This window comes from Saimiri boliviensis, chromosome 15 (assembly GCF_048565385.1).
Source record: "Saimiri boliviensis isolate mSaiBol1 chromosome 15, mSaiBol1.pri, whole genome shotgun sequence".
NCBI classification, from domain to species: domain Eukaryota; kingdom Metazoa; phylum Chordata; class Mammalia; order Primates; family Cebidae; genus Saimiri; species Saimiri boliviensis.
The window spans coordinates 92,546,069-92,573,015 of NC_133463.1; the positions used below are offsets into that span (position 1 = coordinate 92,546,069).

Here is a 26,947-nt window from a genome sequence, read left to right on the forward strand (position 1 = left end):
TTTTCTGTCTCATTGATCCGTCTAATATTGACAGTGGAGTGTTAAAGTCTCCCACTGTTATCATCTGGGAGTATAAGTCTCTTCATAGGCCGTTAAGAACTTGCTTTTGTATCTGGATGCTCCTGTATTGGATGCATATATATTTAGGATCATTACATTTTCTTGTTGCATTGATCCTTTTACCATTATGTAATACCCTTCTTTGTCTCTTTTGATCTTTTTGGTTTAAAGTCTGTTTTATCAGAGACTAGGATTGTAGCCTTTGCTTTTTTTTTTCCTCTCCATTTGCTTGGTAAATCTTTCTCCATCCCTTTATTTTGAGCCTATGTGTGTCTTTCCTTGTGAGATGGATCTCCTGAATAGAGCACACTGATGGGTCTGGACTGTTTATCCAATTTGCCAGTCTGTGTCTTTTGATTGGGGCATTTATCCTATTTACATTTAAGGTTAATACTGTTATGTGTGAATTTGATTCTGCCATTTTGATGCTAGCTGGTTGTTTTGCCCGTTAGTCTATGCGGTTTCTTCATAGTGTCAATGGTCTTTACAATTTGGTATGTTTTTGTGGTGGCTGGTACTGGTTGTTCCTTTCCATGTTTACTGCTTCCCTCAGGAGCTGTTGTAAGGCAGGCCTGGTAGTAGCAGATCTCTCAGCATTTGCTTTTCCATAAAGGATTTTATTTCTCCTGTGCTTATGAAGCTTAGTTTGTGCTGTGTTTTTTAGCTCCATCAAGTTGTTTATGTTCTTCTGTATGATGATCATTCTAGTTAGCATTTTGTCTAACCTTTTTTCAAGGTTCTTAGTTTCCTTGCATTGGGTTAGAACATGCTCCTTTAGCTCAGAGAAATTTGTTATTACTCACTTTCTGAAACCTTTTTCTGTCAATCCATCAAACTCATTCTTCATCCAGCCTTGTTCCCTTGCTGGCGAGGAGTTGTGATCCCTTGGAGGAGAAGAGGTATTCTAGTTTTTGACAATTTCAGCCTTTTTGTGCTGATTTCTTTCCATCTTCATGAATTTATCTACCTTTGGTCTTTGTAGTTGGTGACTTTTGGATTGGGTCTCTGAGTGGATGTCCTTTCTGTTGATGTTAAAGCTATTTCTTTTTGTTTGTTAATTTTCCCTCTAACAGTCAGGACCCTCTGCTGCAGGTCTGCTGGAGTTTGCTGGAGGTCCACTCCAGATCCTGTTTGCCTGGGAATCACCCAAGGGGGCTGCAGAACAGCAAAGACTGCTTCATGTTCCTTCCTCTGGTAGCCTTGTCCCAGAAGGGTACCTGCCAGATGTTAGCCTGAACTCTCCTGTATGAGATGTCTCCTAGTGAGGATACATGGGAGTCAGGAAGCCACTTGAGGAGGCAGTCTGTCCCTTATCAGAGCTCACACACTGTGCTGGGAGATTTGTTGCTCCATTCTGAGCTGCCAGGCAGGAACATTTAGGTCTGCTGAAGCAGAACCCACAACTGCTCCTTTTCCCAGGTGCTCTGTCTCAGGAAGTTGGGGGTTTATTTATAAGTCCTTGATGGGCTGCTGCCTTTTTTCAGAGATGACTTGCCCAGCAAGAAGTGAGTCTAGCTGACAGTCTGCCTGCAGAGGCATTGCAGAGCTGCTGTGTGCTCTACCCAGTTGCTGTGTAAACTTCCCAGTGACTTTGTTAACACAGGTGAGGTTAAAACTGCTTACCAGAGCCTGAGCAATGGTGGATGCTCCTCTTCCTACAGAGCTCAAATGTTCCAGGTCAAGCTTAGGCTGCTGTGCTGGCTTTGAGGATTTCAAGCCAGTGGATTTTAGCTTGCTGGTCTTCGTGGGGGTGGACCTGCTGAGTCAGATCACTTGGCTCCCTGGCTTCAGCCCCCTTTTTCAGGAGAATGAGTGGTTCTGTCTTGCTGGTGTTCCAGGTGCCACCGGGTATGAGAAAAAAACTGCTGCAGCTAAAACAGCCACCCAGTTTTGTGCTGGAAACTTGGGGCACTGGTGGTGTAGGCACTGGAGGGAATCGCCTGGTCTTTGGGTGTGAAGACAATGGGAAAAGCACAGTATCTGATCCAGAGTGCCAGAGTGTTGGGAAACATCCCCAACGGCTTCTCTTGGCTAGGAGAAGGAGTTCTCTGGCCTCTTTCATTTCCCAGGTGAGGTGATGCCCCACACTGCTTTGGTTTGCCCTTCTTGGGATGCACCTACTGTCTAAACAGTCCCAATGAAATTAACCTGGTACTTCAGTTGGAAATGCAGAGATCACTTGCCTTCTGAATCGCTTTTGTTGGGTGGGAACTGCATACTGGAGCCATTCCTATTTAGCCATTTTGGCAGAAGCTTCTAGTGTTTAACTTACTTTGCCTTATATTTGTAGGATGCTTTATTAATATGTGCTCCAAAATTATATGAGGTTCCAAAAAATCTCATATATCTTGACATATGCCATAAATTGCTTTATTCTGCTGCTATTTTCTAAAAGCATTTTGCAAACCCTAAAGTGTTGCGCCTTCAGGGAAATTCATGGAGAAGACCCTAACAAGTAATCTTGAATAAAGGTTTCTGATAACTTTGAAGATCCTGCCACTGGACTAAGCAAAAACTGCCAGTACTCTAATAAAAAACAAGTGTATTCATGATGATTACTAACCCAACATCAAGAAGAGCAAGAATTACACAGGATTGAACTGTTGAAGGGCTAATATGATTTTAATGACTTTTTTGTTTGCAACCTTGCTAATTATTTTTATAGTTGTTTCCCAGTCAAGAAAACTTTTTATATATAGCACTTGGGTAAAATATCCTTTTGTAAGCAATAGTTAAACATTTACTATTCTTTTTACCTGATTTCTCCAAACTTTGGAAGCTATTCATGAGTATTCTTACTTTATGGCAATATAGTTATTTGCATACATTCAGCAATAATATGTTTTCTTTTGTAACAACATACACTGAAGACACTGGAATTTTTACCAAGTGGCTTAGCAGACATGATGGCAGGCACCCATAATCCCAACTACTAGGGAGGCTGAGGTCGAGAATTGCTTGAATCAGGAAGCAGAGGTTGTAGTGAGCTAAGATTGTGCCACTGCACTCCAGCCTGGGCAACAGAGCGAGACTCCGTCTCAAAAAAAAAGCTGCTCAAGGCTAGGAAGCCAAGCCAAGCATGGCTTTACCAAGCCTTTACTAAGGCTTTGCGAGAACTGGCATATTTTCAGACATGATCAGACAGCTTTGAGAAATTCAAGTTGACTTTATAGAGGAACCAAAAGACCCTTGGAATGACTGGCCTGGTACCTTGTCTATGGCAGCTCCCTTACAAGGTTTCTGACTTTGTGGTAAGTGAAGAATGCTACTTTCAGACAGGTTCAGGAACCTCTAGAGATTACAGGACCTTGAGAAGAGAGGAATTCAATGAACTTGTACAGGCATTACAGGTACAGTCTGATGGCAAATGCTTGGCTTGGCTTCCTAGCCTTGAGAAGCGTTTTTTTGAGACAGAGTCTCACTCTGTTGCCCAGGCTGGAGTGCAGTGGCATGCTTTTGGCTCACTGCAACCTCTGCTTCCTGGTTCAAGCAGTTCTTTGCTTCAGCCTCCCTAGTAGCTGGGATTAAGGGCGCCTGCCACCACGTCTGTTAATTTTTGTATTTTTATTAGAGAGGGGGTTTCACCATGCTGGCTAGGCTGGTCTTGAACTCCTGACCTCGTGATCCATCCACCTTGGCCTCCCAAAGTGCTAGGATTATAGGTGTGAGCCACCACACCTTGCCAAGGAGCTTTTAAACGTCTAATCTGAAATTCCTTATGAAAAGTTCTGGCAAAGCCAACTTAAAAGAAGCCTATATGCCAATCACTATATTTGCTGCATGTTATGCAAATAATCGGGCCAAGTATAATAAGACTAAAACTTAATTTTGAAAATAAATTTGTCATACTATGATTTCTCTTTAGTAAAAAAAGGGGGATTGGTGAGAGAAAAATTGTTTCATAAGAAAACTGTAGCACACCTGTTATTAGATTCCAGCCCTGACCATTGTTTCTTAGTTTTCATTTGCCTAAAATTTGGACTGAATCCTGAATTATTTTCTGATTATAGGAAGTCTTTAAAGAACTAGGTTTTAATTGAAATGGGTTTTAAGTTTTTTCATGATATCTTTACTTGGCTCCTTAATGGAACAGGTTTTTTTTATTTTTCCATTTTGGCACACAAATTCTCTCTCTCTCTCAAAAGAAACAGGATCTCACTCTGTTGTTTAGGCTGGGGCTCAATGGCACAATCACAGATTGCTACAGCCTCAATCTCTCAGGCTCAATTGATCCTCCCACCTCAGCCTCCACAGTAGCTGGGACTACAGGTGTGTGCCACCATGCCAGGCTAATTTCATTTATTATTTTTGTGTAGAGATAGAGTCTCATTATGTTGCCAAAGCCAGTCTCAAACTCCTAAAGCATTCCTCGTGTCTTGGCCTCTCAAAGTGCTAGGATTACAGGTGTGAGCCACCACACACAGCCCAGATTCTCTTTTTTTTTTTTTTTGGGATGGAGTTTCGCTCTTGTTACCCAGGCTGGAGTGCAATGGCGCGATCTCGGCTCACCGCAACCTCCGCCTCCTGGGTTCAAGCAATTCTCCTGCCTCAGCCTCCTGAGTAGCTGGGATTACAGGCATGCGCCACCAGGCCCAGCTAATTTTTGCATTTTTAGTAGAGACGGGGTTTCACCTTGTTGACCAGGATGGTCTCGATCTCTTGACCTCATGATCCACCGGCCTCGGCCTCCCAAAGTGCTGGGATTACAGGCGTGAGCCACCGCGCCTGGCCAGATTCTCTTTTTGATTGCAATCCTTCTGCACATATTTCTAGTATTCAAATTATTATTACATATCACTCATTTTATTTCTTCTGAGGAAAAAAAAATGGTATTTGTATTAGTCTATTCTCATGCTGCTGAGAAAGACATACCCAAGACTGGGCAATTTACAAAAGAAAGAGGTTTAATGGATATACAGTTCCACATGGCTGGGGAGGCCTCACAATCATGGTAGAAGGCAAGGAGGAGCAAGTAATGTCTTACATGGGTGGCAACAGGCAAGGAGGGAGAGCTTGTACAGGGAAACTCCCATTTTTAAAACCATCACCTCTCGTGAGACTCATTCACTATCACAAGAACAGCACAGGGAAGACCCACCCTCATAATTAAACTATGTCCCACCAGGTTCCTCTGGGACATGTGAGAATTGTGGGAGTTACAATTCAAGATGAGATCTGGGTGGGGACACAGCTAAATGATACCATTCCACCCCTTGCCCCTCCTAAATCTCATGTCCTCACATTTCAAAACCAATCATGCCTTCCCAACTGTCCCCCAAAGTCTTAATTCATTTTAGCATTAACTCAGAAGTCCACAGTTCAATGTCTATTCTGAGACAAGGCAAGTCCCTTCTGCCTATGAGCCTGTAAAATCAAAAGCAAGTTAGTTACTTTCTAGATACAATGTGGGTACAGGCATTTGGGTAAATGTAGCCATTTAAATGGGAGGAATTGGCCAAAATAAAAGGGCTACCAGCCCTGTGTAAGTCCAAAATCCAGCAGGGCAATCAAATCTGAAAGCTCCAAAAATTATCTCCTTTGACTTCATGTCTCATATCCAGGTCATGTTGATGCAAGAGGTGGGTTCCCATGGTCTTGGGCACTTCGGCCCCTGACCTGTACTTTGGCCTCTTTCAGTCACGGCTGTAGCAGCTGGGACACAGGGCACAAGTCCCTAGTCTGCAGGCAGTACAGGGTCCCTTGACCCAGCACATGAAACCATTTTGTCCTCCTAAACTTCTTGGCCTGTGATAGGAGGGGCTGCCACAAAGGTCTCTGACATTCCCTGGAGACATTTTCCCCATTGTCTTGGTGATTAACGTTTGGCTCCTTGTTACTTATGCAAATTTTTACAGCTGGCTTGAATTTCTCCTCAGAAAATGGGATTTTCTTTTCTATCACATTGTCAGGCTGAAATTTTCTAAAACTTTTATGCTCTGTTCCCCTTTTAAAACTGCATACCTTGGCTGGGCACAGTGGCTCACGACTATAATCCCAGAATTTTGGGAGGTCAAGGTGGGCCAATCACTTGAGGCTGGGAGTTGAAGACCAGCCAGGCCAACATGCCAAAACCCTGTCTCTACTAAACATACAAAAATTAGCTGGGTGTGGTGGTGCACATCTGTAATTCCAGCTACTCAGGAGGCTAAGGCAGGAGAATCTCTTGAACCCAGAAGGTTGCAGTGAGGAAGATCATGCCACTGTACTCCAGCATGGGTGACAGAGTGAGACTGTCTCAAAACTAAAAATCAAAAATCTGAATGCCTTTAACAGCACCCAAATCACCTCTTGAATGCTTTGTTGCTTAGAAATTTCTTCCACCAGATACTCTAAATCATCTTTCTCAAGTTTAAAGTTCCACAATCTCTAGGACAGTGGCAAAATGCTGCCAGTCTCCTTGCTAAAACATAACAAGAGTCATCTTTGCTTCAGTTCCCAGCAAGTTTCTCATCTCCATCTGAGACCACTTCAGCCTGGATTTCATTGTCCACACATTATCAACATTTTGGTCAAAGCCATTCCTTAAGTCTCTAGGAGTTTCTAAACTGTCCCACACTTTCCTGTGTTCTTCTAAGACCTCCAAACTGTTCCAACCTCTGCTGTTACTCAGTTCCAAAGTTGTTTCCACAGTTTTGAGTATCTTTTCAGCAACTGTTACCAATTTACTGTATTAGTCTGTTCTCACACTGCTGATAAACACATACCCAATACTGGGCAATTTACAAAATAAAGAGGTTTAGTTGATTTACAATTCTACATGGCTAGGGAGACCTCACAATCATGGCAGAAAGCAAGGAGGAGCAAATCACATCTTACATGGATGGCAGCAGGCAAGGAAAAGAGCTTATAGAGGGAAACTCCCCTTTTAAAAACCATCAGATCTCACGAGACTCAGTCACTCATGAGAACAGCATGGGATAGACCCACCCCCATAATTCAACCACCTTCCACCAGGTTCTTCCCATGACATATGGGAATTATGGGAATTAAAATTCAAAATGAAATTTGGGTGGGGACACAGCCAAACCATATGAATATTCCAAAGACTGGAGATGATTCAAGAAAGCTGGCAAATCTTTCTCATTTGGAATCCTGCTGGGCCTAGGCTGTTTTCCATTGGCAATGCTCTGCTTCTAAAGCTATATATCAAGTACTCTCCCTGTATGTCCAGGGACGACTACATAAGAGGAGGTCATGTGAGATTGTAAGGGCTGATTTCACAGAGTGGAGTGTAGGAAAATAGCCTGCTGCCTGGCAAGAATAATGCCCTCTTGAAGCAAAACCACTATGATGACCAGTAGTTGACTCCTGCATACCAAAGTGTCCTGCAGCAAGGTCTTTACACAATGTCTGCAGCATAGATAACCCCTTATAAGGATGCTTATCTAACCTCCCCACTGGTCACAACCTTTGCCAGAAAGTCTGAGACATAACCAGCTGCACACGATTTACCAAAAAAGCTTGCTACTTTCTGGAGGGCAGGTGCAGGGATCCATCATCTCAAAGCTGCCTAAGACATCACTTCTGTTTCTAAGTCCCTGTTAAATGTTTTCTTCTGGGAAACTGGACTTAACTGCCTCTTTCTTTGGCCTCTCAGCTCCCTCTGCCTTTGGCTGTAGATTTGCATAGAACTGCTCACTACAAAACATACCTCTCAAATGGAGTAATGAGCCATCTGGGGCCATTTTTTGATGTTTGATTATTGTCAGTGTTTAAGTCTCACCCTCCCTCTTCCCTTTGTGCTCACATATGGAGAAACTGGCAAGAAAACCTGGGTCCTTCCTTCTTTGGTGACAGCAGAAGATTCAAACCACACAAGCCCCTGCTTGTATGTGGAGACTCTCCCATCAGTCCCACCTCCAACCACAATAAATACCCAGTCAGCCTCCTTTCCTTGCTGTCTCAAGCTCCTCTCTTTGTCTATTTCCTGAGAAGCCTTTGCTGCTGCCCCAATTATGTATTAAAAAAACCTTTTCATACCGCCTTGGGGTGTATGTGTTTATGTGGCATCATTCTCTCAAAATTTGGGGTGAGTCATCTGAGTCTGCAGGTAACTATACAATTGGCACTGTCAGCAGATGTGTGGATGATGACCACCCACCCAGTGGTATGTCTTCCATTGCCTCAGCATATTCATTCACCAGCTCTCTGCTGGCTGACCAGCATGTGCTCTGAGCTGTGCTGCTTTGCGTGTCATTGTTGAGTCTAATAAAACCCTCCAAAAAAAGCTCCAGGGCCTGTGGGGAAAATAGGGCCCTTAGTGGGCAAATTTCAACTGGACCACTCGCCTAAGGCTTTAGGGGCAAGAACTATAGTCACCACTGGCCCCTGTTGTTTGTGGGCAGGGGTGGGGAGCACCCTGGCTCCCAGATACCCCATGTGGCTTCTTCTATGTGCAGAGTTTTCTCTGCCTATGGGCTAAAGGTAAGTTCTGAGCATTTTCAAATGTCAGAACATCAACTGTGGAGACTGCTCTCCTATGGAAATTTGATATAAGAAAATGGTGGCATCTAACCACCCTGGGTAAAGGATAAATGTCATAATGTGTGTATTGGAATAACCAGCTAGCCATTTGGAAGATAAAATTAGATCCATTCTCCACACCTTGTAGCAGAATAAATTGCAAATGGAACAGAGAGGTAAATGTTAAAAAACAAAACCAAACAAGTACTAGATGAAAACATGAATAAATTGTTCTGGTAACTGAAAGTTAGGGAAATTTTTACTATTACTCCAAATCAGGAAACAGAGATAAATTTAACCACATGAAAATTTTTTTCATGACCAAAACCGACATAAAGTAAAAAGACAAATGACAAACTGAGAAAAATATGTATAACTTATATTACAGATAGCATATATAAAGTAATGTACAAAATATTATTTTAAGATTAAGAGTTGCTGGGCTGTGGTGGTTCACACCTCTAATCCCAGCACTTTGGCAAGCCAAGATAGGGAGACCATTTGAGTCTAGGAGTTCAAGATCAGACTAGGCAACATAGGGAAACCTCATCTCCACACAAAAAAGTGTTTTAATTAGCCTTGTGCGGTGGCATGCTCTTGTGGTCCCAACAACTTTGGAGGCTGAAGCAGGAGGATTGCTTGAGTCCAGGAGGTTAAAGATACAGTGAGCCCTGATTGCACCACTGTGCTCCAGCCTTGACAACAGAGCAAAACCCTGTCCAAAAAACAGTAGGGTATCATTTTCAACAAATGTTGGAACTCAGGTGATCCACCTGCCTTGGCCTACCAAAGTGCTGGGATTATAGGCGTGAGCCACTGTGCCTGGCCCTCTGGCTTCTTTCAATTTTTTTTTTTTGTTTGTTAGTTCTTCATTTTCTGCAGTTTGAATATGGTATGTTTAGGTGTAGAATTTTGGTATTTATCTTGCTGGTGTTGTCTGTACTTTCTGGAACTGTGGTTTGGTGTATGTTATTAATTTTGCAAAATTCAGACACATAGTCTTTTGGTGATATTCTCCCCTAACTATACAGGATCTCTAGGGCTGAGGTAAGGAATGAAGGGATGGAAACATCACATAATCTTATGATTAAGTCTCAGTCTTTTAGTGAACCTGTGACCTCACAAATGCTTCTCAGTTTTGTGTTGTTTTATCCCCCTTAGATGAGATGGAAAGGCTAGAGTAGGTTGGAGTTATGTATTTCTCTTTCCCCAGGTCAGTTTATCTATGGTAAAACCCCAGCAGGTTAGGCTCTATAAAATAATTTCTCCTGAGGTTGGGCTTTACTGAGAACAGTATGCTCTGGGCATATTTCAGAATGGCTACCTTCCCCCTCCCACTGCTTGAAATATCAAGGGAATTTTTTCTTTGATCTTCACTGTGAGAACCTGTTATGGCTTCAGTAGGTAAAGCTTGTGAAAGTATGGAGGTTCCCTTAAAACTTTGCCACACTGGCATTTTTACTCTCAGTCTTGTCAACACAGAGTCTCCTGCAATGGTTCCACAGAGTTTTATGCTCTGGTAAGTTATGATTCTCTGAATTTGCTAGTCTGTCTCTTCAATTTTGTGGACAGTAATTTAGCTCAATTCTGTAATGAATCCAAGAAGAGTTGATGATTTTTAGTTTGTTCAGCTTAAAATTTTTTTTTTTTTTTTTTTTACTGTGTAGATGAGAGTGATGACTTCCAAGCTCTTTATTTTGTTTAGTTTCAGAGGCAGGGTTCTGGTCTGTCATCCAGGCTGGAGTGCAGTGGCATGATCATAACTGACTGCAACTGTGGGGAACACTCCCGTGTGAGACCCCTAAAAGGCGTGAGTCTCACTATACGGTGAGTTTGATCCCAAACACAGTTTCCTACTGGAGGCAGTCGAGCTATCCTGAAATATAGGAAGAAAGATGAATGATCAGTTTCTAATATCAACCACAATATCGTTTGGGCCTAAAACTATGTGTTGCTGCTAGACCGAGTAACCCCCTACCAGCAACCAGTTCCTGCTATGACCTTTTTATGACTTTAAGAATAAGTTTTAACCTTTACTTACCTAACTGCCTTGTACCCTAGATAATGGTTTAACTGTCGATATTTGCAAAGCAAAATACCACCATAAGGGATGGCTTTGATTCCTGACTCAGAGATTCCTGAATGGGGAAGTTGAGTTAAGTTGAGTTAGGAGTAGACAAAGGAGAATCCGGTTAAGAGATATTCTGATGAGCAAAACCAGAAAACCTTTTCACATCTCAGTTCTAAAACAAGATCAAACCGGAGATACCTGCAGCCAGGAGGAATAATGTCTGGATGCAAACAAGCTTTGTGATTACAGGAAATTCTGTTACTTTTTACAACCACTGATTGCATATCTGACTTCTCTATTGTATAGGCCATGTAAGGTATACATTTGCATTTCCTCTTGCCACCATTGTGTATCTGATTTCTCTCTTGTATAGGCCATGTAAGGTATACATTTGCATTTCCTCTTACTATGACGTAGACCAAAGCCAAGAAAGTGTATTTATTCCTGGCATTTGAAAAATAAAATTTGCTGTTTAGGCACAGCCTATCAGCCCTCCAGACGCCTCGCTTTCTCTCTCTCTGTCTTTATTATTTTCTCAGGCGCACTCCCTCTTCTAGGTATTGGGACCCTCTTGCAGGTCGAGAGACCCCCGGGCAGACGTGCCTACCCGTCCGGACGGTCCACGATATGCAACCTTGAATTCCTGGGCTCCAGAAATCCTCCCACCTCAGCCTCTCAAGTATCTAGGACTGCAGGTGTGCACCACCATGCCCGGCTAATTTTTAATTTTTCTCTTTTGTAGAGACAGGGTCTCCCTATGTTACCCAGGCTGATCTCAATGCCTGGGCTGATCTCAAACTCCTAGGCTAAAGCAATCCTCCTGCCTTGGCCTCCCAAAGTGCTGGGATTACAGGTGTGAGCCACTAATGTACCATGGACTGACTTCCAAGCATTTTATATGCCAGTCCAGAAGCTGAAAGTCTACTTTATTCTTTTTTTAATTTCTGATTAACATTCCACTGTTTGTATATACCACATTTTATTTATCCATTTGTTCAATGATGGATATTTGGGTTCTTTTTTTTTTTTTTTTTTGAGACGGAGTTTCGCTCTCGTTACCCAGGCTGGAGTGCAAGGGCGCGATCTCGGCTCACCGCAACCTCTGCCTCCTGGGCTCAGGCAATTCTCCTGCCTCAGCCTCCTAAGCAACTGGGATTACTGGCACGCGCCACCATGCCCAGCTAGTTTTTTGTATTTTTAGTAGAGACGGGGTTTCACTATGTTGACCAGGATGGTCTCGATCTCTCGACCTCGTGATCCACCCGCCTTGGCCTCCCAAAGTGCTGGGATTACAGGCTGAGCCACCGCGCCTGGCCATATTTGGGTTCTTTACACCTTTTAGCTATTATAAGTAATGCTGCTATAAATATTCATTTATAAGTTTCCGTATGGATATATGTTTTCATTTCTCTTGGTAATCTACATGGGGTGGAATAACTGAGTCTTACGATAACTTGATGTTTAATCACTGGAAGAACTGCCTGATCATTTTGACAGTACCATTTTATATTTTTACTCAGAATGTATGAGGGTTCTGATTTCTCCACATCTTACAACAACCAAGTTGTTGTTATTGAACTTTTTAAATTCTAGTCACCCTGGTGGATAGCAGTGGGATCTTACTGTGATTTTGATTTTCATTTCTCTGCTGACTAATGAGTTCAACAGCTTTTCATGCACTTATGAGCCATTTGTATATCTAAATGGAATAAATGTCCATTCAGAGCCTGTGCCCATTTTAAAATTTGATTATTTTATTTTGTATTATTGAGTCATAACAGTTATTTATATTTTCTAAATAAAAGTCTCTATTAGTTATCAATCTGTAGTATTTTCTCCTATTCTGTGGATTGTCATTTCAATTTCTTGATGGTGCCCTTTGAATCACAGAAATTTTAATTTCGATGAAGTCCATTTCATCTATTTTTTATTTTGTTACTTGTGCTTTAGGTGCTGTATCTAAAAATCTTTTGCCAAATTCAAGGTCACAAAGATTTACCTCTGTTTTCTTATAGGAGTTTTATAGTTTTTGCTTTTACATTTAGGTCTTTCACCATTTTGGGTTAATTTTTGTATATGGTGTAAAGTAAGGATTCAGCTTCATTCTTTTGCTTGTGGCTGGCTTTTCAGTTGTCCCAGCACCCATTTGTTGAAAAAACTACCCTTTGCCCATTGAGTGATCTTGGCACCCTTTTAAAAGAAGTCAGTTGACAGTAGGTGTATGGGTTTATTTTGGTACTTGTAGTCCTGTTCCATTGCTCTGTCTATCCTTGGGCTAGTACCATACTATCTTAATTACTGTTGCTTCTTGTAGCAAGTCTTGAAACTGGGAAATGTGAGTCCTGTTATTTCATTCTTCTTTTTCATAATTATTTTGGATATTCTGGGTCCCTTGAAATCCCATAAGAATTTCAGAATCAGTTCGTCAATTTCTACAAAGAACTCAGGTGGGATTCTGCAAGGGGTTATGTTGAATCTGTAGGTCAGTTTGAGAGTATTGCCATTTTAACAATGTTAAGTCTTCAGATACATGAACATGGGATATTTTTCCATAGATTAGATCTTCTTTAATGTCTTCAAACAATGTTTTGTAGTTTTCAGAGTATAAATTTTCCACTTGTTTTGTTAAATTTATTTAAACAAAACATCTCATATTTGGTTGTTTGATTACAAGTTGCCTTAGTCTACTTGGGCTGCCATAACAAAATACCATAGACTGGCAGGCTTAAACAACGTAAATTTATTTTCGCACAGTTCTGGTAGCTAGAAAGTCTAAGATCAAGGTTGTGGCGGTGTTTGGTTTCTGGTAACAGTTCTCTCTGCGTTGCAGGTGGCTACCTTTTCTCTGTGTTATCATATAGTGTAGGGGAGAGAGAGAGACATCTGGTGTCTCTCTTTTATAAAGATATCAGTTTTATGGGATTAGGGCTCTATTTTAATGACCTAATTTAACCTTAATCATCTCCTTAAAGGTGCTATCTGCAATACATTCATGGTGGCTGTGAGTTGTGGTTAGGGATTCAACACAGAAATGGAAGTCACACAATTCAGTTCATGGCACAAGTGTAGAGAAATGTAATTGGCTTTTGTATATTGTTATTTTGTTCTGTATCTTCCAACCTTGATGAAATAATTTATTATTTCTCATAGTTTTTAGTGGATTCCTTAGTATTTTCTATATACAAGATCATACAACTTGTGAATAGAGACAGCTTTACTTTTCTGTTTCTAACCTTAATTCCTTTTATTTACTTTTCTTGCCTAATTTCCTGGTTAGCACCTTCAGTACAGTGTTGAAGAGGAATGGCAAGGGTGAACATTCTTGTTTTGTCCCTGATCTTAGGAAGATAGTATCAATTGTTTCACCATTAGGTTCTATGTTACCTATAGGTTTTCTCTAGGCACAGGGAAAGGAAGCTTATGATCCTTCCACTTCTGAAGATAAAACTTTGAATTAATGTCCCTCCAAGATTACACACAGCGGGCAGACATAGTTTCCCAAAGGGAAACAAAATGCCACCACACCCAGCTAATTTTTGTATTTTTAGTAGAGACAGGGTTTCAGCATGTTGGCCAGGATGGTCTTGATCTCTTGACCTCGTGATCCACCTGCCTCAGCCTCCCAAAATGTTGGATTACAGGCATAAGCCACTGCACCCGGCCATATGGAGGATTTGAAAACAAAGACAGAAATGAAGTCAAGACAAAAATAGCATATGGGTCAAAAGGTAGTGGATGAAATGAGAGCATTGAAAGTCTGTCAGGATAGGTAATCAAGGAAGTGACCATGTCCTCAGAATGCAGCACCTGTGGTCACTGTACAATCAACACAATAAGCCTCAGCACTGACATATGGTTAAGCTCATTCAAGGAAAGCTATCTTCAGTAGAGAATTTACCCTGCAGAGAGCATGCATATTTTGATTTTACCTGTTTTCAGACTTACCCTTAACTCATTATAATAGTAAAAAGCAGAGCCCTGGTTGGAGATTTAAGATGCGAATGAGCCAAGCGACATGTATGAAAAGCATATACAAGCATGTACAACAAGCATTGTATAAACAACAGGCATTGTATGAACATACAGCTAACGCACATGTGCACTCACAGGACCATCCGGAACATACTTACTAGTAGCATCTGTCTCCACTTCTTTATGAATAATCATTAAGACTCCCATAAAGGGAGTCTCCCTGGTGCCAGTCTTTGCTGTCTCATCCTTAGGAGTAGCTGGCCCTGAATTCTCTCTCTCTCAGGTGTACTGTGTATTGTGCATTTAACTTTCCAAATATTCTTTCTCCTGTGCAATAAAGTACTCTATGCTGCATCTCCTTTGCTGCGTTATCTTGTTTAAATTCTTTTAAAATAAGAAGACAAGAACCAAGGTCTCACAACAGCTGTCAACAAAAGGTCCTTGTGTTATTCAAGAAGAAGATAGACTTTGGGAGGCCAAGGCGGGTGGATCACGAGGTCGAGAGATCGAGACCATCCTGGTCCACATGGTGTAAACCCGTCTCTACTAAAAATACAAAAAACTAGCTGGGCACGGTGGCTCATGCCTGTAATCCGAGCTACTCAGGAGGCTGAGGCAGGAGAATTGCCTGAACCCAGGAGGCGGAGGTTGCGGTGAGCCGAGATAGCGCCATTGGACTCCAGCCTGGGTAACAAGAGCAAAACTCCGTCTGAAAAAAAAAAAAAAAAAAAAAAAAAAAAGAGAGAATATAGAAATATTGATTAACCTAAGACTTTTATACATTAAGAATGCATGTTAAAATTTCAAGATCAACTACTAAAAGAATAAAAATAGGGTACCTAGTTTCCAAACTAGCAGAGAGAGAAACATGGGAAGAGAGAAAAAAATCTATAATCAAAGCAAAGTGAGAAATGGAAAAAGGTTTGGAAAAACAAACAGGATAAAACTATAAAGTATCTTATCAGTAGGCTAAATCTTGCTGTCAGGAAGCAAAGATTGCAAGGCTAGATTTAAAAGATCAAGCCATATGGAGATCTTTTTTTTTTTTTTTTTTTTTTTTTTAAAACGGATGTCTTCTTTATTTATTTATTTATAAGACAGTGTTTCACCATGTTGCTCAGGCTGGTCTTGAACTCTTGACCTCAGGTGATCCGCCCGCCTTGGCCTCCAAAGTGCTTGGATTACAGGCGTGAGCCACCGTGCCTGGCCCATATGGAGATCTTAAAACTTGAGTACAAAGTTTGAAAGTAAGAGCATAGAGAAAAGAAAACTGTTGAAACTGTACAGCTATTATATGAAATCAACTATAAGACCAAAAGTTTTACTATAGGTAAAAGAATGTCATTACATAATTCTGAAACATTCAACTTCACCAGAAAGCTATAAATATTTTAAATTTATGGAAGAAAAAAAAACCCCTCAAATATACCTAAAATTATAGAATGGCAAAGAGCAATACACAAATTCACCATTATAGTGGGAGAGTATTGTATGCCTCTCTTAATAATTGATAGACCAGAGAGACAAAAAAGATATTATTATGGGTTAAGAGATTTTTCCTCTCCTAACAAAATACGTGGGTCCTTCTTCAGCACCAACTGGGTGCCCAACAAAATTTGTTTGATTCTTGTACTACCTGCCCAGAGTTAGCATCTGACTCTACAGGTTTAAGGTTAAGTCTCACAAGCCTGCCTTCACTTAAGACAACAGTTGCAAATAGGTACCCAGGTCACCCACACTTGTCTGACTTTGCTATAAAGTTGGGCATTCCCCCAAGCCACCTCCTCTCCCAGGTTTAATAATTTGCTAGAATGATTCACAAAACTCAGGAAAATGCTAGGCTTACCTTTACCATTCACTATTAGGGATACAAATGAACAGACAGATGAAGACAGGGCAAGATTCAGAAGGGTCCCAAGCACAAAAAGCCCTGTCTCTGTGGAGGTTGGGCACACTACTTAGTTGGCACATAGATATCTGAGCTAACTCAAAAGCTGCTGAGACCCAGTAATTTTTGTAGTTTTTATGGAGGTTTCATTATACAGGCATGATTGTGTCTATTGGTGATTAACTCGATCTCCAGCCCCTTTCCGCTTCCCAGAGGTTGAAGGGTGGGTCAGAACCTCCAAGCTTCTAATCCAGGCTTGGTCTTTCTGGTGACCAGCCACTATCCTAAGCTATCTAGGGGCTTGCCAAGAGTCACCTCAGAACAAAATATGCTCCGATCAGCCTTATCACTGAGAAAATTCCAACTGTTTTAGGATCTCTCTGCCATGAACCTGGTACAAAAAGCAAATATTTTCAATATACCATAAAGATATAGATGATTTATGCTCCAATTTGAATGCTGATAGCAATTAAAACATGTCAGGGAATAATTAACAAAATGTGAAGGGTATTCACAGAGAAAGTCATAAAACTGTATTAAAAATACTAAAAGAAAACCGATGTAAATGAAGAGGTATACCAGGTTTGGGTTAGATTTATTTAATATGGAGATTCAGTTTTCCCCCAAATACTACATAGAATTATTGCTATTCTAATAAAAATCTCAAAGAAGTTTTTAATGGGAAAAAAGGCTGATTTAAAAAATGTATGTGCTGATCATATATAGGAACAGTGGCTCATGTCTGCAATCCCAGCATTTTGGGAGCTGAGGCGGATCACTGGAGGTCAGGAGTTCCAGACCAGCCTGGCCAACATGGCAAAATCCCGTCTCTACTAAAAATACAAAAATTAGATGGTCGTGGTAATGTGCACCTGTAGTCACAGCTACTTGGGAGGCTGAGGCATGAGAATCACTTGAATCAGGGAGGTAGAGGTTGTAGCGAGCCAGTATCACACCACTGCACTCTGGCCATGGTGAGGGAGCGAAACTTGGTCTCAATAATAATAAGTATACACAAAGACAAAGGGCCAAAAATAGTCAAGGTGCCTTTGTTTTGTGCTGCTATAAAAGAATCTGTGAGACTGGGAAATTTGTAGAGAAAATACATTGATCTGGCCTCTGGTTTTGTAGGCTGGGAAGTCCAAGATTGGGAGGGCTGCATCTGGTTAGGGCCTTCTTGCTGCATCCTCAGAGGAACGAGGGGATCAGTGGAAGGGATCAGTGGAGGCCGAGTACAGCAAAGTCTGGAAATAGTTATGTATGTATGATTTGTAGGGCATGTGCTGGCTGGACAGTCAGGTAAATGGCAGTCCATGGCAGTTAAGGACCTTGGACTTTATTCAGAGAAAATGGAAGATTTTTAGGCAGAAGCCATGGCCACTGTTATGGTCAGTTTTTGTTTAGAAAGATCACTGTAGCCGGGCGCGGTGGCTCAAGCCTGTAATCCCAGCACTTGGGAGGCTGAGGCGGATGGATCACGAGGTCAAGAGATCGAGACCATCCTGGTCAATATGGTGAAACCCCGTCTCTACTAAAAATACAAAAAATTAGCTGGGCGTGGTGGCACATGCCTGTAATCCGAGCTACTCAGGAGGCTGAGGCAGGAGAATTGCCTGAACCCAGGAGGCGGAGGTTGCGGTGAGCCGAGATCGCGCCATTGCACTCCAGCCTGGGTAACAAGAGCGAAACTCCGTCTCAAAAAAAAAAAAAAAAAAAAAAAAAAAAAAAAAGGTCACTGTACCAGCAGGTGGTTCAGGAAAGACAGGAAGAACTGAGACTGGAAGCAGAGAGATGAGTGAGTAATTTGTTCCAGTGGTTCAGGCTGGGGGATGATGTGCGTGGGAGCTTGCAGCAGGCGGTGGGTTGTCGGGCGGTGGGTGGCAGTGATTATTTACGAAATAAATGGATAGGACCTGGTGCCTGGGGAAGAGGAAGGAATCGGGTGTGAGGCCTGTGTTCAGGCAGATGTCTGGATCGAGAAAGTTTTCTGGAAGAAGCAGTTTTGTACCAGTCAAGGGAGGCAGAGAAAGGCCCTTTTGGAGATGGAATGCACTCCCTCCAGTCTCCTGGGACTAAAACACAAACCAAACTGTGGTGGTTTTAAAACGTCTAAAAAGTCTTCCTCCCTTCAAAAGGTGAAGCAACTTCATGAGCCACAACCACTAGCCACAGAAAAGTATGAGGTAATATGTGTTTTCAATCCGCTGAATTTTGGGGGTAATCTGTCAAACTACTGTAAATAACTATCAGTGATGACCAAGCCCTCGCCCTCTGAGACCCTGCAGGCCAGGCAGCTGACACTTTCCCTCCCGCCGTCTCAGGAGACACCACTTTCCACTCCCGTGTCCCCGACAGGAATCATCGGACATCGCCGACTCTGACCTTCTCAAGCAACACAACCCACCCTCCTGGCGCCTCGCTCGGCCTCACCTCAGCCTCCAGGCAGCTCCTCCCGGTTGCGAGGCCTTCATTGGCGGGGGTCGAGTGCTGCGTGCGACCCCGGCCCTCCAGCAGGACACGGAGGGAGGGCAGCGCGGGGGGAAGGCAGGCGGGACGGGGCTCGCTCCCTCTTCCCCGCGCCGCCATATCCCGTCCAAAGCTCTTCCCGCGTCTGTTTCTGAAACCCCTCCACTTCACCTCCGCCTCAGGCCGCACCCCGCCCCCGCGTCCCGCGACGCCGGCCCCTCACCCCACCGCGCCCCGACCCTCTCCGAGCGAGCGCCGCGGGCTGCCCCGGGTCCCAGGCCGCGGCCTCTTCCCCGGCTCCCGGGCTCCTTGGCCGACCCCCCTCCTGCGCCACAGCTGTTCTGTGCTGTTCACTTGCTTTCCCTCCCCACCAAAAGGTGAGCCTTGAGAGGGTACACCCTCGTGCAGAGCGGCGAACCTTTATCCGGAAAGGTGCCGGGCGCGTCATCAATGCCCGCGAGCGCTCGCTGACCAGGGTCCTCCCGAGACCCCCGCAGCCTCTTCCCGGAGCCTGAGGCCCCGCCCCGCCCGGCCCCGCCCCGCCCGCGCCGCGCCCCGCCCCGCCCGCGCCCTGCGGAACCCGGAGTCGCAGGTGCGCTTCCGGAGGACGGAATTCGGCGTCGGACTCTGCGCTCGTAGTTCCGGTGGCGACTGAGGCGCATGGCGGTGAGCGGTGTGGAGAAGACGCGCGGGTGGCGGGGCCTTGCAGCGTCTGCGGCCCTCTGTGACCCTCGTGCTGTCCCCCTTTCTCCAGGCCCTAGGACATCCTGCCGGGGAGGCAGCGGCGGTCCCAGGCCCGGGGACTCTCCGCGCGTCCCGCAGACACCAGCTCCCCGACCCGGTTTCCAGCGCCCGGAATCCTTCCGCTGTCTCTCCCTGCCCAGGGCAACCCACGTGCAGTAACACCGCCTCCAGAGTGCACCCGTTAGGCGATGAAGGCAGCGCAGCGTCAGAGAAAAAGAAGAATAGGAAGAAAGCCCGGAACAGGCCCTCTGTGGCAAACGGAGGCGAGAAGGCCTCAGAAAAACCCGCCCCAGAGGAAGTCCCGCTAAGCGCTGAGGCCCAGGCAAGGGCGGGTATCAGTCGGGAAGGGTGGAATCCCGGGTGCGAATCCACGGGCTCGGGCTCGTGTGGTGTGGGTCCACGGAGTTAAGGCGGGGAGGGGATGGGATGGGGCCAAGGGCTGTGGTGTCCCAGTGCCCTCTCACAGCCACTTTCCCCAATCCGTCACAGGCACAGCAGCTGGCCCAGGAATTGGCTTGGTGTGTGGAGCAGCTGGAGCTGGGCCTCAAGAGGCAGAAACCCACTCCGAAACAGAGTAAGGGACCTTCTGTAGAGTTAGGGGATGTGAATATTGGCACTGCCTGTTCTGCAGGTGCTGGCAGGGGATGGAGTTGTTGCCTTTGCGGTGGGGTAGTAGGAGGTCGGTATAGAGATGGTAACTAGTCCTTTATTTTTATTCACAGAAGAGCAGGCTGTTGGAGCAATCAGAACCCTGCGCAGCAAAAGAACTCCACTGCCTCGAAAGAGGCAGCTGATGCACTCCTTGTTTGGAGACTACAGGGCTCAGATGGAAGCTGAATGGCGTGAGTCCCTGCGGGCTCTCAGAGCTGGTGAGGAGCTAGCAACTGGTTGATTCAGGGAGGCCTAATTTAAGGAGGAAGGCCCACAGCAACAAGGCTGGTGGTGGAAGGAGATGGGCTCAGTGAAGGCTGAGGGAGCAGGGAGAGATAAAGCATGGACCTCTCTTTCCCCTCTTCACAGGACTGAACCCGGGAAGTAGTGGGGAGGCCCTGGGAGGAGGTGGAAAGAGCTTGGTTCTATGTTGGTCCTGCTCCTGAATGGGGAAAGCTGCCTCATGTCTTTGTGTCTTGGCTTTCTCTACTGGCCAGGAAGTCACATCCCATAACAATTTGAGTGCCGTTCTTGGAGCCATATGAACTAGGTTCAAATCCTGGATTTGTCACATAGTAGCACTAACACCTTTTGCAAAACTACTCAATCTCTCTAAATAGGGGGTGATGGTAATATCAACCTTACAAAGTTGAGGAATTAATCAGTTAATTTATGCAAAGTGGTTGGAGTTGTATGGGCAAACATACTGTATAGATAATGTTAGCTGTTATTATTTAGTCCTGACATACTCTGCTTCTCTCCCCATGACAGCTGCTTATTCAGCCCAGGTGCAGCCTGTAGATGAAGCCACTAGAAACAAGAGCCAAAGGGTCTGCAGGCCTCGCCCTTTAGGGAGAACCAAAGCCACTCTGGAAACTGCTCTGCCTGATGAAGAGTTCAGGTTCAATTTCTTTTAGCTTCTCCTCCAACTTGGAACAGTCCCCCTCCCTTGGGGTGGCGTAGGGGTTTGTCTTGAGTGCAGAGTCTTTCCAGGACTTCTGTTGGCAGAGAACCCTAGGGTTGGTCCTTCCCTGCCTTGTCCAAGGATTTGGAGCTGTTGTGCAGGTGTGATACCATCAGGCAGGCACAAGACCCCATTTGTTTTCCGATGAAATGTTCCCTCTTCCAGAAGAGAGAGAGAGGTGCAGTTAGAAAATATATAATAAATTGTAGTGAGTGTTCAATGTATTGTAGAAAGAATATTGTACTCAGTCTTTAGGATTAGATTAAGTGGCTGTTGGTAACAAAGATTAGTTGGGAATCTATTTAATCGTACAGTGTTTTTCACTTTTGAAGGGAATCCCTGTTAAATGGTTAGTGCTTTATGCTGTTATGTCACATTGTCCTAATCTCTATTTTTGGTAAAATTGGGTAAGGAGTGAAAGACCACCTGTGTTAGAGGAAGTACAGAAGATGCAGGGGTCTGGTATCTCTGGGTCCAGGCTCCCACCTGGGTCCTTTGTACATGTTGCCTTCATTCCTGACCAGGTGTCATCCTCAGGGAACCAGCATGGCCCCCACTAGGCCAGGCTCTGTTCTTAAGAGCAAGGAACTTCTTGCCCTAACAATTCTGGCCTGAGACCTGGATTGAGCCTCAGCTGACTTCTTGTCTAAATGTTGGTCATGTTAGTGTCAGGTCCTTTGTTCCACGGAACTGGGAATCTCCAGGTGACCTAATCCTTATTGGTGGCTCAGTATTTGCTGGTGTCTCCCAAACTCAGTTCCCAAACCTGGACTCCAACTGCCTACAAAGCATTTCCACTGGGGTACTTCTTTCTTTCTTTTTTTTTAAATTGCATTTTAAGTTTTGGGGTACATGTGAAGAACATGTAAGATTGTTGCATAGGTACACATATGGCAGTGTGATTTGCTGCCTTCCTCCCCGTCACCTATATCTGGCATTTCTCCCCATGCTGTCTCTCCCCAACTCCCCACCCACTACTGTCCCTCCCCCATTTCCCCCCAGCAGACCTCCACTGGGGTATTTCATAGGCATTTCAGACTTGATGTGTTTAAAACACTTGGTTAGGCTTCAGTTTCCCTTTGACTTCTGCTTTTCGTTGAATGACAACAACTGCCCATCTAGTTGATATGGCAGGAAGCCTGTGTAATCCTTGATTGCTATCCTTCAAGCACTATATACTTTAGCTGGCATATCAGCTCTGTCTTCAAAATAAATCTCAAATATTTCATGTTTTCTTTATCTTCACTACTGCTCATTCTACTTACGACTTTTCTTACCTTGCCTGCTGTGTTAGCCAGACTGACTCTTCGTGTATGGTGGATCACATTCGCCTGATCCATGACTTCCCTGTTCCTAGAATACAATATGAAAGCTGATGTAAAAGGCCCTACCTAGGCCTGCATGTGTTTACTCCCCTGATGGCCTCTCTGAAATGGTCCCCCTCTGCTCCTCAGGCAACTGAATTTAATCCTGCCTCAAGGTCTTCAACCTTGCTCTTACTTTTGCCTGGATTACTCTTCCTCCAGATCTTAGCATAACTGGCTTCCAGGAAAGTAAACATTAGCTTTGTGTGAGAAAGTGGCTCTATGCCCTATGATTTATCAGGCTGAGGTAACAGATTCAGGAAACAGATTTCCTCCATGGTCACTGTGCAGATGTAAAGTGTCATAATGACCCTTTTGAGTGTTTTCCTACTGAGAATCATTGTTTATTAATATCATGGACAGCCACTGTGCTGTGCATAGGAAGGAAATGTCTGATCTGAAAAAGATTCCTTGATTTATAACCCAGATGCAGAGCTTCAAGTAAGGGGTTTTGGAACTCCGCATTGCCAGGAAACAGAAGCTGGGTTCATTTCACAGTTTAGACCTGGTCTTTATCCAGCTACCCAGCCCTGTCTTGTTAAGTGCTATCAAAACACTGTTTCATTTACATTTCACCTAAATACCCTTTTACTAAATCTTTTAATACTCCTGTGTCTCATGAGATGCCCCATGGATCTGATGTTCAGTCTTCCATATTGTATCGAGCCAATAAATTAACTGTCCCTTAGGGACTTTGGATGATCGGACTAGGATAGCCCTTATCTTTTGGATCTTTTCATCACCTCACTGTCCTTCCCACATCCCCCATTGGTGGTCGACCATTTGCCCTCAGATCTTTTCCATAAGTTTGGAGTGCCTGAGTAAAAGAGATGCCAGGGCAGATCTTTCCTTTTTTCCTTTGTGGTTCTCCAGGGGTTCCCTACTGGGCCCTTTTAAAACCACCTAATGCTGGTCTATCCAGCCTAAGAGTCCCAGTTTGACTTGAGGATCAGTTTGGGGTTGGGGTGAGGGTGATGGAGAGGAATCGAGTGTAATGGGGGTTTAGGGTGAGTCTTAGGGATAGAGTAAGGGTTAGAGGATTGGGTTAGAGTTAGTTTTGGGTCAGTGTTGTGGTTAGTGTTAGAGATTAGGTGTTAGGGATGATGGTCTAAGGCAGGCGTCCCCAAACTTTTTACACGGGGCCAGTTCACTGTCCCTCGGACTGTTGGAGGGCTGCCACATACTGTGCTTCTCTCACTGACCACCAATGAAAGAGGTGCCCCTTCCTGAAGTGTGGCGGGGGGCCGGATAAATGGCCTCAGGGGCCGCAGTTTGTGGACGCCTAGTCTAAGGGTTAGAAATTAGGCGAAGGAGGCCGGGTGCAGTGGCTCACGCCTGCAATCCCAGCACTTTGGGAGGCCAAGGCGGGTGGATCATGAGGTCAAGAGATCGAGACCATCCTGGTCAACATGGTGAAACCCTGTCTCTACTAAAAATACAAAAAATTAGCTGGGCATGATGACACATGCCTGTAATCCCAGCTACTCAGGAGGCTGAGGCAGGAGAATTGCCTGAACCTAGAAGGCAGAGGTTGTGGTGAGCTGAGATCGTGCCATTGCACTCCAGCCTGGGTAACGAGGGAAACTCCATCTCAAAAAAAAAAAAAAATTAGGCGAAGGTTAGGGTTTGGGGTTATAGATACAGACTCAGCTTGCAGAGCTGTTTGTCACTAACATCATTGTTTGCCTTCTACTATAATCCCCCCATCACCTCTAATCCCAAATCTTTCCTTAACCTGGCAGAGCTGAGGTAAGGGCTTCTCTGTACTCACCATGGTTATCATCAGGTCTCATTTCTCTTGGAAGCTTGTTCATACTTCCCCATATTATTTTGTAACGTGTGCAGAGATATCTCACTTTCTAATATGTTACTTAAATCCCATGAACTCAAGTTAACAAGTGGATTTTTTGCCAACCTTGGGTTTTCTTTAACTCTTCTTTAAGCATTCTTAGAGCAGAGCCGCTTCCACACAGAGGATTTTTAATTACTCTTCCTGGTTGCTTTATGAGATAATAATTTTGCAGCTTGCAAGTTTTCCTTCAAAAGCTGAAAATGTTTTATCTATTTTGTTCACTACATTTGATACAATTACCAACTCTATGTCCATGTGTTTTTCATGGGTTTGGCATCATTTGCTCCTCCTGAACAAGAGAACTCACTCAGGGAACATGTGCCCCCAAGTCATATACTGTCTGGACATCTTAGTAGTTCCAGGACAGAGGTCTTCAGGCCCTGGGCTCACTGGTCTCTTGTAGGGCTGCAGCCCTACAGGGTCATGGGGTGTCCCCTATCGTTGTGCTGAGGTGCAGGATCCAAGAAGTAAAGAGACAGGACACAGAAGGACTGGAAAAGACAGCTGGGCGGTGGGGGTGGGGGTGGGGCGCCATGCCACGCCACCTATGAGCTGAGACATGAGACCCGAATGTCCAGGAGTGTCTGTATTGGGTACCAGACGGGGAACAGTAGTAAGGTCATGTTAAGGACGGTGATAGGGTCAAGGCAATCACATGAGCAATAAACAAGAGGTCCACCTCCATTAGGTTACCTAGGCTAGCTAGGAGGTGGGCAGTGCATAGCAAGGGGTGTGCAGCGTGCAGTATCTCTAGGGGTAGGCTGCTTCTAAGGGATTCTGTAGGAGGATGTTTTGAGCAGCAGCAGCTGACAAGGTCCGCAGCCACCTGCTGGCAGCTTCCAGTGATTTCTATAGGAGGATGATCTGAATCAGCACAGTAGCTAGAGAGCTGACAAGTTATATAGTCACCAAGGCATGATTGTACTGGAGGGGTTTTAAGCCCTCGGAGGCTCATGGGATTGCCTGTCTGAGGGCAGCCTTCCACAATAACTGGATGCAAGGTACTACAACTCCTTTTTCAGGTGAGGCTCTTGTCCCAAGCCTGCTGTACAGTGGCTATCTTTACAATACTGAATGCTGCTGCCTGGGCCAGATTCTTGTCCTGGTGTAACTGTTTTTCCCTTAAATGATGTACTGCACTATGTCTGTTCTAGACATTCCTCTGAGTATAAACAAGATATGTTTATGTATAGCTGCATATTCCTTAATTCATGCTCTGTACTTCTCTAGGCATTCGTCCGACTATGAACTAATATATATATGTATATATATAGGGAAATAACTAGTAAGATATTCTTCAGGCACTAATTCTATAATATGTGATTATATATAAAGGATTATATAAAGGAAATAACTGAGTTATATTCTTCAGGCACTAATTGTGCCGGGTATCTGTTTAGCTCTCCTTCCTTGTTGCCCAGATGAGGGGTTAACCAAAGTCCCTGACAAGTTGAGTTGTCCCATGAACTGAACTAAATGCTGATGGCACTTCACATTGAGCTATGACACCTGATGTTCCTTAGCTTGCCTGGTCCAGAGTCTGCAGCCTCTGCCTGATGTCGCTGACTCTGCTTTTATGACACCAATTTTCATCCTGGAGCCTGGCTTGGGGGTTGGGGGTCCCTATAGATTATGCCACAAAGTAGCCTAGATCTTCTTGATAAGAGTTGTTGAGCAGGTCTTTGGTAATAGATGTGATTGGCCTATGGAGTCTAGGATTGTATAGGATGACATTGCCCACCTGTTTTGTGTCTCCGTAACCACTGGAATTCAGTTTGGGTGGAGAGGTGGAACACAGGTAGGTAGAGCCAGGGCTGGTGAAGGCTAAGTTTAGAATTATAGTTATTTTGGGGTTTTGATTTGATACAGAGGTTAGAGTCACCATGTTCACCTGGAAAGTGGTTGGGCAGCAGTGGCTGATTGCTCAAAAACTGTCTCTAAGAAATCTTATTGGGGGCTGGTCACAGTAGTTGACGCTTGTAATCCCAGCACTTTGGGACGCCGAGGTGGGCAGATCACCTGAGGCTAGGAGTTTGAGACCAGCTTGGCCAACATGGTGAAACTCCATTTCTACTAATATTACAAAAAGTAGTTGGGTGTGGTAATGTACACCAGTAATCCCGGCTACTTGGGAGGTTGAAGCACGAGAATTGCTTCAACCCAGGAGATGGAGGTTGCATTGAGTTGAGATCGGGCCACTGCTCTCCAACCTGTGTGACGATGAGACCCTGTATCCAAAAGAGAAATCATGTTGGGGGTAGGCATGGTGTCTTATGCCTGTAATCAAGAGTACTTTATGAAGCTGAGGTGAGCATATCACTTGAGTCCTGCAACAGCAACCTGGGCAACATGGCGAAACCCTGTCTCTACAAAAAACACAAAAATTAGATGGATGTGGTGGTACGTGCCTGTAGTTCCAGCTACTTGGGAGGCTGAAGTGGGTGGCTAACTG

The 26,947-nt window shown here is 44.3% G+C and overlaps 1 protein-coding gene and 1 long non-coding RNA gene across 3 annotated transcripts in view; one reads left to right on the forward strand and one right to left on the reverse strand.

Moving 5' to 3' along the window:
• The window catches only part of LOC141581516 (uncharacterized), a 38,543-nt gene extending 19,119 nt beyond the window's left edge, over positions 1–19,424 (reverse strand). The window contains exon 1 of the long non-coding RNA XR_012514224.1: positions 19,339–19,424. This is a non-coding gene — a long non-coding RNA (uncharacterized LOC141581516). The remainder of the gene's footprint in view (positions 1–19,338) is intronic.
• A 100-nt stretch (positions 19,425–19,524) lies between these two features.
• Positions 19,525–22,518, forward strand: C15H8orf33 (chromosome 15 C8orf33 homolog). 2 transcript variants are annotated; one of them, XM_003942023.4, is made up of 5 exons: positions 19,525–19,586; positions 19,675–19,986; positions 20,154–20,238; positions 20,387–20,533; positions 21,087–22,518. In XM_003942023.4, the coding sequence occupies exons 1-5, from the start codon at positions 19,581–19,583 to the stop codon at positions 21,230–21,232; spliced, it is 696 nt and encodes a 231-aa protein (XP_003942072.1). In that variant the 5' UTR covers positions 19,525–19,580; the 3' UTR covers positions 21,233–22,518. The 2 variants fall into 2 exon arrangements, with proteins under 2 accessions (XP_003942072.1, XP_010328106.1); XM_010329804.3 differs by having other exon boundaries at positions 20,387–20,506.
• The last annotated feature ends 4,429 nt before the right edge of the window (positions 22,519–26,947 follow it).

Coding starts and splice junctions, on each gene's coding strand:
- C15H8orf33 (XM_003942023.4), top strand. Junction 20,239..20,386: donor GAAACCCACTCCGAAACAGA/GTAAGGGACCTT, acceptor TTTTATTCACAG/AAGAGCAGGCTGTTGGAGCA. Junction 20,534..21,086: donor CCTGCGGGCTCTCAGAGCTG/GTGAGGAGCTAG, acceptor TCCCCATGACAG/CTGCTTATTCAGCCCAGGTG.